This window comes from Telmatherina bonti (genome assembly GCF_933228915.1).
Source record: "Telmatherina bonti genome assembly, chromosome: 6".
Classification (NCBI taxonomy): Eukaryota; Metazoa; Chordata; class Actinopteri; order Atheriniformes; family Telmatherinidae; genus Telmatherina; species Telmatherina bonti.
Genome location: NC_136624.1, coordinates 11,732,106 through 11,743,594, shown reverse-complemented (window position 1 = coordinate 11,743,594; position 11,489 = coordinate 11,732,106). Strand labels below are relative to the sequence as shown.

General features: G+C 39.3%; 1 protein-coding gene across 1 annotated transcript; it reads left to right on the top strand.

The window, feature by feature from the left end:
• Positions 1-3,616: 3,616 nt before the first annotated feature.
• LOC306757758 (haloacid dehalogenase-like hydrolase domain-containing 5) lies at positions 3,617-8,607 on the top strand (the record flags this gene model as incomplete). The annotated part of the gene is made up of 9 exons (XM_079242887.1): positions 3,617-3,667; positions 5,309-5,500; positions 5,673-5,785; positions 5,952-6,045; positions 6,248-6,281; positions 6,379-6,553; positions 6,652-6,828; positions 8,142-8,310; positions 8,419-8,607. The coding sequence occupies 9 exons, from the start codon at positions 3,617-3,619 to the stop codon at positions 8,605-8,607; spliced, it is 1,194 nt and encodes a 397-aa protein (XP_079099013.1).
• Between the last annotated feature and the right edge of the window lie 2,882 nt (positions 8,608-11,489).

Below are 11,489 nucleotides of genomic sequence, written 5' to 3'. Positions count from 1 at the left end.
ACCAAAGGGGATAGAAAATTGACAAATGAGCTAGTATTTTGGGAGCCTGAAAACACTAACTTTGGACCATTTCATGAATAAGATATGTCTGAGAAAAGTCACAGTGCAGATGGTTTATCCTTATTTAGAGATGAAAGGGTAAAGCTATATGAAAGGAGTCAGTCAGATCGTATCATGAATGGTCAGAAGCAGTTATTGAAAGCATTAAACCAGGTGTGGTTACAACACGGACAAGCCCAAAGGGTCCAAAGGTTCTTGTTAGTTGCATGAAGGGGTTCCTCAGGGAAAATGGGAACAACAGATGTCGATGGATGTTTTCTAGACGTGTGTGTGTGTGTGTGTTTCAGATTGAATCCAGCCTGTTGTATATTTTAAAAAGTGGAGTCACAAACGGATCAGAACTTTTCCATTGTTGTCTCTCCATTGTAGATGCTCAGTGGAGCCACGACACTTTCCTTCTGTGATGTTTGTATGTCTGTTGTGAACAACAGAACTTTTTTTTTATTGACCAATTCTATGAACACCGGTCATTATCATCTCTCTAAACATTACATGTCAAACACACCAGCAGAGTGTATCAGAGTATCCACACTTCCCTGTTCTGCTGATGTTCTAGCTCCCTCCAGTTCCTCCGGTCGGCCTCAGTCATTCAGATTTAGTCCCACCTGTATGAACTCCTGTTTGGTTCTGATCCAGACAGTCTCTGTCTTTGACATGTTGGACCACCAACAGAGCTCTGGTCTGGACCATCAACAGTGCATTTACTTGAGTTCTGCAGAGTAAAAGTTCCTCATTGATGATAGATTCAAATACAAAGATCATCTGGTAAAATCTGATGTCATGAGTGATGTCATAAGTGATGTCATGAGTGATGTCATGAGTGATGCCACTGAGCAAACCAGAAGTTCTGCAATAAGAAAATGACTTTCTGTTGACTTTTTGTAGAGTTTATGACATTTCTGCACCACAGAAGAACGTCTCCGTCCTTGTCAGAGTTCACGTCTCATGTGATCTCAGCATGGCTGCTGATTGGTTGATTAAAGGCAGCATTCTGCAGCATGTGATTGGCAGATTAATGACTGAAGGCTGCACGTGTTGTCATGTGAGGAGAAAACTGCCATCAGCCACATTCAATCAGCATCTGTGTGTGTGTGTGGGTTTGTTTCTTGGTCTAAAACTCATCAGCTGTTCTGTACCTCATTGTTCTGATGCCTAAACCAAAATATGAGACTTCAGGTTTGCTCCTGAAGAACTATTTTCTGCCATTTCTGAACCAGAACCACAGCTGGTAGTAAGTGGGTGTCTGGTGTGTCAGTCCTCGTCCTGATCCTTCTCAGGTTGAATTGCTGAGTGCTGGTTTGTTGTTGAGGTTGTCTCTGACGTCTTAAAGTCAGTAAAATGCCTCTTTGGGTTTCTGATGTTCCACTGGATCCAGAACAACTGAAGAAAGTTTTCGCTGCATCTTAGAGAACAATCTAAAATAAAACTGGAAGTATTGATAAAAAAATCTGGGGTTTCCCATTCAGAAACAAGTTTTCTGAATTCTCAGTTACCATCAAACACAGTGTGAATTCATCTGTTGAGGGCAACATAATCTGTGTGTGTGTGTGTGTGTGTGTGTGGGGGGGGGGGGGGGGGTCTCCTTTACTGGGAAATGTAAACTGGAGAAGAAATATAAGCCAATCTCATTTGTATTAATCTCACTTGTTTTCATTAATCCAATTTATAGTGATGACCAGGAATCTGAATTGTTGCCATGAATAATTAAAATTGATTAATCAAGTGTTTCCCAATCCTGGTCCTCAAGTAACACCGCCTTGTGTGTTTTAGAGGCAGTCCTGCTTTAAGACACCTGAATGAAATAAATGACTCGTTAACAGGCTGAAAAGAACTTGATGAAGAAGTTCATTAGTCTGAATCAAGTGTGTTGGAGTAGGAACACATCTATGGCATAGGGGAGATTGGGACACTGGATCAATCCAACCCAGTTAATCTGAGTCATTTCCATGATTTCGATTTGTTCTACATACAACTCATTTAGAATAATCTAACTAATTTAGATGAACTTGACTCGTATGCAGGAATCTGACTCATGTCTATAGTCGGACTTGTTTCCTTAAATCTAACTAATTTTAAATGAGTCTGACTAATTTGGATGAATCCGACATGTTTTGAGGAATCCAAACCATTTCCATGATTCCAATTAATTTCCACAAGTCTGACCAATTTAGACAAATCTGAATAATTTCCATGAGTCTGACTCATTTACATTCAGGGAAATTGTAAAGACCTCTTTTTCAGAAATTCCTTTAATCTTTGTAAATATCTGGGTTATTATATCTAAGAAATTTGATCAGTCACATGACTCTGACAGAAAACATACTTTAGTCACTTTTTGTCAGATTCATAAATTTGATTCCTCTTGATGAACATTACATTTTCTTTTGAGCAAAAAATATTTCTTGACATTTTAGTTGAGGATAATTATTATGTTTTATCCTTTCTGTTCTTCATCTTTTCCTCTTGTCTTCTAAATGTGAGCCAGAAACAAGGGTTTTCTTATCAGTACTGCAGGGGGAAAAGGGAAAAACGTCATGTAAAAGTTCTGAAATTGTCAAAGAAAAACATCAAAGCAGTTATTTCACTTTTGGCTTCTCCCCATGAAGGGATCACCAGATTTACACCAGATGAATTTTCTGAAGTAACTCCATGCATTTATCAAGCCTTAGGACCCACCTACAGAGAGCACTTGTTCTGCAGTGTTGGTAGGGAAGCAAGACTCGGACCGCCAAACCTTAAAACCACAGGAACGCCACCTCTACCACCTCAGCAACCGCCGCCCTGAAAAATATGAGAGGAGAAAAAAGAAAAAGATGATCCTTTCGCTCCTCAGATGGCCTGAAGGGGGAAACACAGTTCTAGACTGCAGGTCTAAAGTGTCTCCAGAGATCTCCAACCAACCTCCATCCGTCCACTGAAGCCAGTTCAGAGGAAACATCTGCAGATTAATCTCACATTTATAACATTGATCAGGTGACCACAATAAGAGATGGAGGCTGAAGGGAAGAAAATAAAGATTCTGGAAAAACATGAAAGTTCTTGGTGGGCAAAATTTGGTTCCTTGGAGAAGAAGATGGAGGTTCTGGGCTGAGAAAATGGAGCTTCTTCAAGAAAACGTTGGAGGCTCTGGCTGGTAGAGCTGCACATGTTAGAGTCTTACGCTTAATTCTGTTTTTTGGTCAGTGAAACCAGTTAAAGTAAACCAGGTCTGGGCTCTGGCTCCTGAACTAGCACTGAGATTTTGGTGTGAGGTTGGAAACAAAACACGCTCATCATCCCACACCCTAAAAATCCCATAAAGAAGAAGTAGTTTCCTGATGCTCCAGCTTCACCCAATGAGCTTTTTTGATCAGTAATGGGAAGAATAATGATGAGCAGAAGGATCTATATCCACCAGCTTCCTGACAGAGTGGACAGTGGCCTGTCGTTTGCGTCATAATTGATAAATTAATATGCTGTGGTTACTGTGACATCACAGAGGCCACATCCCCCTGGTGACACCACAGCTGTGTGGTTATAAATGAGCAGCAGAAGCTCAGAAAGACAAACAGGAGTCATGTGGTGTGGAAGAATCCTGCAGCAGGCAGTCCGGCAGGCCAGCACACAGGTCAGTATGTATGTGTGACAGAGACATCTCCACACATGAGTCGGAAAAGGATACTCAATGACATTTATTTAGTTCATTTGCTTTATGGAGGTGAGAATACGGTTGAAGAGGTTGAGAAATGTTAATTCAGAAAAACAAAAGATTTTTGTTCTAAGTGGATGCAACAGGATTTTGTAAAAATCCAAGCCAAAATTATTTGTAAAAAGTTGATATTTCTGTCTCATCTGTTCTACTAAAGTTTGTTTGTGTTTCTCCTGACTGATTGACAGAATAATGAAGTAATGTTTAGAGGACGTTATCACTAGAAGAACAGTTCCTAAAAGTTTAGCTGTGTTCATTATACAACAGTCGACGCTGCATTTTGATGTTTCTGAGTGAAACAAATCGAGAACAAAAACCTGGAATGTCGTCTGGACTTTATAGGGTTTGGACGGTTCAATTTCTGAGAACTCAAAGAACTGAAGGTAGAACAGCCAAGCCTCCAGTTATTTCTTCATTGTTTCTAAGCTTCTGTGGGAACCTCTGCCACTTGTGTACACATGTAGAACTAACCGAATTTCCTCAGAGACTGACCATGGATCCTCAGTGAGGTGAACTCAGTTACCTTCACTCAATAAGAAAACTGACTTAGATTCCTCAGAAAAATTCCCTTGGTTTCACAAAGAGCAGACCTCAGTTCCTCAGTGAGCTAACCTTGATTCCTTAAAGAGATAATCTCAGTTTCAGGAAACTGACCTTTGGTTCCTCGGAGAACTGACCTCTGTAAATTGGAAAACTCTGACCTCTGTGTTCCTACAAGAATTGACATTGACTCTGAAAAGATCTGACACTGTTTCCTCAGAGAGTTCTACTAACCTCAGGTGTGTTGTAGTGTTTCTCGACTACAACACACCTGATTTAAATAAAATGGATCTCCACAGCTTGTTGTGAAGTTTTGCATAAGTCCATCAATGATCCATTTATTTGAATGAGGTGGGTTGCTGCAGGGACACATCCAATACACCGGCCCTGGAGGACTGGATTTAGAGATCCCTGCAATAACAGAATGTACATGTTACTGAGACATTTTGACAAGTTGATTGTTGTTGGGGATGTGCACATGGATGGTTGTTTGTCTGTCTGTGTTTGCCCTGTGATGGACTGGTGACCTGTCAAGGGTGTACCTTGCCTGTTGCCACATGATTGCCTGGATAGGCTCAAGCCTCCCACGACCCTTAACTGGACTAAGTGGATGGATGGATGGATGGATGGATGGATGGATGGATGGATGGATGGATGGATGGATGGATGGACAGATGGATGGATGGATGAATGGATGGACAGATGGATGGATGGATGGATGGATGGATGGATGGATGGATGGACAAATGAATGGATGGATAGATAAATAGATGGATGGATGAATGGATGGATGGATGGATGGATGGTTTGTTGTTGGGCTGTTGCTGAAGTTTTGTTAGAATTTGAGGACAGACAGAAAAAAACATGTTTCTACCAGATGATACAAGAATCTCAGTTCCTACTTTAGTCTCTGAACAGAGGACGACAACACATGGTTACAACACAAACATAAACCAACACAGCGCTGTTTTCCTCAACATTAATACACCTGGCTCTGTCTCACCTTTCTGTCTCCAACAGGCTGGTGTCCTCTTCGATGTGGATGGTGTCCTCCTACGTGGTGGTAATGTGATTCATGCAGCCCACCGAGCTCTCAGGAAGCTTGTGGACACAAATAACAACTTCCTGTTTCCTGTAGTCTTTGTCACCAATGCAGGAAGTTGTCAGAGACATCAAAAGGCACAGCAGCTGTCTCAGCTGCTGGACATTCAGGTAAGAGGACAGACAGGTGGAAGACAGCTTAAGAAGAAGTTTTCTTTATATTTCTTGTTGTGTTCTTCTATATATGTGTCTGAACTCACTGATATCAGTGGTCTGATTGTGTTGCTGTGATTTCATTACATGGTTGCGACCATGGTCGTTTGACTTCTCCGTTTCTTTGCAGATCACACCTGAGCAGGTGGTCCTCTCTCACAGTCCTCTGCACATGATGAAAAGTTTCCATGATAAATGTGTGCTGGTGTCTGGACAGGGACCAGTGACCCAAATTGCCTCCACGTATCCTTCATGTTTCCTGTCAGCTGTTACCTGTGACCTGTCAGCTGTGACCCATCAGCTGTTACCTGTTAACCATCCTCCGTCTCCTTTCATTCGTCACCTATTACCTGTCTCCTGTTACCTGTCAGCTGTCACTTGTCAGGATTCTTGACGGCATCTTTCTAAGTTTGGGTTTCCAGAAGGTGGTGACAATAGAGCAGCTATCTGAACAGCACCCCCTGCTGGACATGGTGGACCACAGCAGGAGACCAAATTCACCTGTGTGTCTAACTAATTTCTAATAATCAGTCATGGAAACTTACTTGAAAAGAGTTTAAAAGTTAGTTTGATAAAATGAAGACTCAGCAGCAAAGTGGATAAATTGTTAACTTATTTTAAAGGATCCTGTTTGGTTGTTGATCTACCTCCTGTTCATGATCAGTCCAAACAGCACTAGCTCAGTTCATTTGTTTGTTGTTTCAGCCATCTCCTCTGAAGAGCTTGCCCCAGATACAAGGTAACACATCTTTACCTGTTTCTTAAATTCAGTTTGATTGATCCACAACAAGTCACTTCAGAGAACCCATAATCAATCCTTGCCCTTGTTGCCTTAGCAATCATCCTGTTTGGGGAACCAGTCAGATGGGAGACCAACTTGCAGCTCCTGATTGATGTGCTTCTGACCAATGGAAGACCAGGTTGTATATATGACACCCAGCTGTCAACCCAGATGCCTGTCCTCGCCTGCAACATGGACCTGCTGTGGATGGCTGAGGCACCATCACCACGGTAATTGCCTCACACATCTTGCTAGTGTAGACAGTGGAGCTCTAGATGAACATGTTATTTGGTCAGTCTGATTGGTTTTATTTGCTGTGCTGCTGTAGGTTCGGTCATGGGATGTTCATGCTGTGTCTAGAGTCAGTTTACAGGAAGCTGACCGGTCGAGAGCTGCAGTACGAGGCGCTGTTGGGAAAACCCAGTCTCATCACATACCAGTACGCCGAGCAACTATTGCGGCGGCAGAACCACAACCAAAAATTGTCCACCATCTTTGCTGTTGGGTAAGCAAACCACCAGCAACATAATATGCCTTGGCATGAACAACATGTCAGGACATTTCAGTTTATAAGGGTATCACAACATCTGTAACTCCAGTACCTGAACATAATTCAATAGTAGGTAACCAAACTGTCTGTAACACCTTTAACTGAACCAAACTATAGTAACCAAACTGTGACACCTTTAACTGAACCAAACTATAGTAACCAAACTGTAACACCTTTAACTGAACCAAACTATATTAACCAAACTGTAACACCTTTAACTGAACCAAACTATAGTAACCAAACTGTAACACCTTTAACTGAACCAAACTATAGTAATCAAACTGTAACACCTTTAACTGAACCAAACTATAGTAACCAAACTGTAACACCTTTAACTGAACCAAACTATAGTAATCAAACTGTAACACCTTTAACTGAACCAAACTATAGTAACCAAACTGCGACACCTTTAACTGAACCAAACTATAGTAACCAAACTGTAACACCTTTAACTGAACCAAACTATAGTAACCAAACTGTAACACTTTTAACTGAACCAAACTATAGTAACCAAACTGTGACACCTTTAACTGAACCAAACTATAGTAACCAAACTGTGACACCTTTAACTGAACCAAACTATAGTAACCAAACTGTAACACCTTTAACTGAACCAAACTATAGTAACCAAACTGTAACACCTGTAACTGAACATAACTATATTAACCAAACTGTAACACCTTTAACTGAACCAAACTATAGTAACCAAACTGTAACACCTTTAACTGAACCAAACTATAGTAACCAAACTGTAACACCTTTAACTGAACCAAATTATAGTAACCAAACTGTAACACCTTTAACTGAACCAAACTATAGAAACCAAATTGTAACACCTGTAACTGAACCAAATTCCAAAGCAGGTCTATTAAATTCGGTTACACAAGGCTTGTTCTGCACAATGACTGCCAAATTTGGGTCATGTGTGTTGGGGCGGGGAAGCATCGAGGACTACAACTGTTGTGGGACCAAATCAAATAGTCCTGCTCAATACTAATCAAATAATCTGTAACCTGTAACTCAACCAAATTCTGATGACACTCTCTGTGACACCATTAACAGAACAAAACTTCATGGTAACCAACGCAACTGTAGCACTGTTTTTGTACCCTGTCTGGAATATCTGATGGCTTCAAAGGAAACATGGGTTTGGATGTTGTGAAAATCAGTTTTACGAAAGTTAAATATATGTCTCCATCTGAAGGTACCTGTACTGCTGATTACGGTAACTCTATTGTCTGTGATGCCATCTTGTTCTATCTGTGCAGAGACAACCTGATGACAGATGTTTATGGCGCTAACCTGTATAACCGTTACCTGGCTCAGCAGCATGCTGCTATGACAACCAGTGCCAAGCTGGTTGCCCAGGGAACAGGTAGCCAAATAACGCTGGCAGAAGAGGATCTCGTGTCTGCTGCTCAGTGTCGCTCCATCCTGGTACGTAGATGCAGTTTGTCCTGAAAAAGACAAAAATTTAGTCAGAAAACAAAGTCCTACTGCATCTGTGAACAAAATGCCAGTTTTAAGTCGTTTACCTGTCCTCAGGTGTGCACAGGGGTCTACAAACCTCACTCCCCTTCCCCTGGTGACCAGAACAGTAGGATCACAGAAATGGTTTTCCATGGTCACAGAGATCTGGTACTGGAGCCAGACCTGGTGGAGCCAAATCATATTGTGGAGGATGTGGAAGCTGCTGTTGACCTGATGCTGCAGCAGGAGAGCTCTGATACCTGACTGACAACTGCTTGACTTTTACTAGACTCTGATCCTGATCTTAACTTCACACAAATAAGACTATTATTGGAAGACGGTGCTGCCAAAATGTATTTACATTCCATTTCTGTTTTGTTTTTTTTCCCACATGGAATACCACATTACCAATTGGTCATTAACAAGAGGAACACATCTTAAAATAAAATCAAATTTCACAAAACAGCTCCAAAAACTTAACATTTTATCATTGTAACATCCTAGAAAAAGATCAAATTCTTTGTTGTCATGATTTTATAAATCTAAAATCGGCTTGCTTTACATATGAGACTGCGTGGGCTCCTACTTTAAATAATTTTTTTAAACAGAGGCCTGACCGCTACCACGACCACCATGAGAAGGAACTTTGTAGTACTAGCAAGACCAGAGATCACTGATTCTGGACGCTTTGACTCAAATTAAAGGGTTGTTCAGAGGTTGGTGCAGAAACTGACAACAAGCTTGTGGAGAACCATTTCATTTGAATCAGATGTGTTGCAGCAAGAAAACTTTATAGGACACTAGCTCAGGAGGTCTGAAGTTGATGATCCACCATTCAAATCAATGGCTAATTAGCAGACTTGTGCAGAGTTTGATGTCAAGCCCTGCACAAGTCTACTAATTAGGTCTGATGTGTGCCAGGTGTGTAAAGACAAATCAAATCTGTAATAAGTTTTAATAAAATATTTAATATGTGTTTGTTGTATGTTTTTTGTATTATCACTTACTGTAAGTTCTTTTACTCTATCTTCCTACCTGATCTGGAACTAAAGAGGAACATTAGCATTCTTTGCTACAGGGGTGATTCTAGGATCAGAGGTTTATATATTATATATACATATATATATATATATATATATATATATATATATATATATATATATATATATATATATATATATATATATATATATATGGGTGGGTGTATTTGTGTGTGGGGGGGTGTTACAATATTACTTTTTAAACCAGGTAGTGTATAGTTTCTACTCTTTTATAGTTTGTTTGTTTTTTATTTAAAAAAACGGATACAGTAAAAGAAAAAACAAATCAAATTTTAGGGGTGCTTTACTTCAGTCTTGGGGTGCATCAGCACCCCCATAAATGGCCTAAAAATGCCTATGCTTTGCTACAATCTGACATGTTTACCTCATTTTTTTGTACTGATGTCCGTAAACCTGCCCTGTCCCAATAAGATAATAAAAAATAAAAAAAAAATCACGAAACTGCGGGTGTTTTCTAATGATGGGCAGACTGTGGATCAGGTAAAGAAATCTGGGTGTTTTCTGATCATCAACATGGCAACTTTGTGATATTCCCAATGACTTAAACTACTATTACACATATTGTCAGCAGGTGTAAGTTTCCTTACACACATGTGGCGTGTATTCACGTACCTATGCTAATGGAGTTGGAAGGTCCCGTTTATGATTTTTTAAAAAAGAATAAGAAATGTGTTTTTGTTGTTTATGTGTTCTCTAGAATATTAAGTCCATGAGTTAAATGGAACAAAACAAACTTGGACTGTAGACTTACTAAGAAGATCCAATGTGTCATAAGTTAAACAGGTATCTGTGATGTTATAATGGTAGTGTTGTATTAACTCCCAACAATGTCTTTGAATTTTAACTGGTTCTTAACGTAACTGGTGTTGCTATCTTAATTTATCAGGGAAGAAATGACACTATCAAAATCGGAATCCTGCATTCTCCAAGGTGACAAGCAAAATGACAAAAGAATGTATCTTAGCTGAAACTATAATAGCCCAAAACAAGTTGTTTTAATAATTAACAATAACTATTAACCCTATCAGGAAGTTACAAAGATGAAAGTGTTTCTTGGTCCCATCTTTAAACATAGTTTTTGTTGTTGCTTTGTTTTTCCTTGTTTCCTTTATGGGACTATGGATGGAAGATGGGTATATTTACAACAATATTGCATATTCGTTACAGTTTTTCTCAGTTGCTTTGCTGTTTGTTTTCACAACAAAATGAACATTCCCGTAACTATTAGTTCAAACTTCATAATCGTCTGCACATGACAGTAACATTTCTCATGGCACTGATCGAACTGCTTTTGCTGTGATACAGTTCTTTGCTATTTTATTTTTATGTTATTTGCTTGAGTCATATCTTCTATACTTAAAAAATTTAACTATACTTATAATTTTGATACATCTGTCAAAATGAACTTCAGTTAACAACAAAATTAACTATAAAAAATAACTAAATATACTTATACTGCAGAATAGTCAATCCCCATGAAACTGATAGTCCTCATTTCATTGCTTGTGTTATTACACTCAAAAGAGCTATTAAAATTTCCTGCAAAGGGTGGATTCTACACTCAGGAAGAGTGCAGATAAAAGAGTGTGACACAATTATGGTCTTAATTCTTCATAATAAAGAGTAACCCGGTGAGTAGTTTAAATAATTCAGTCCTGAAAAAGAGTAATAGGAACTTATTTATTACATAATAAATAAATCATGTCAACATATCAAGCAGCAAAATACTTAATATGGTTTTTAATATGACAAACATCTTAATCTGCACTTGTAATTAATCTCTTAAACCACTACAACATACTTCTTCTGTTAACATGGACATAATATTAGGTGTAGGTGTGTGTAATTTTGGTGCAGAACATAAACAACAAAAGACACTGAACAAAACGGCTTTAACAGGCTGTGCACACTCTTGTAGTTCTGTTATCATTGTCTATCAGATGATCCCTTATTATTGTGAGGTAACATTAAATTCTCACAAAATAAGACAACACTTATTACAGGGTAAAGCAAATTTGAAAAAAAAAAAAATTCCCATGTCCTCTGGGGGGCTCTGTATTCATGTGTGGCTCTGGATTGAATGTA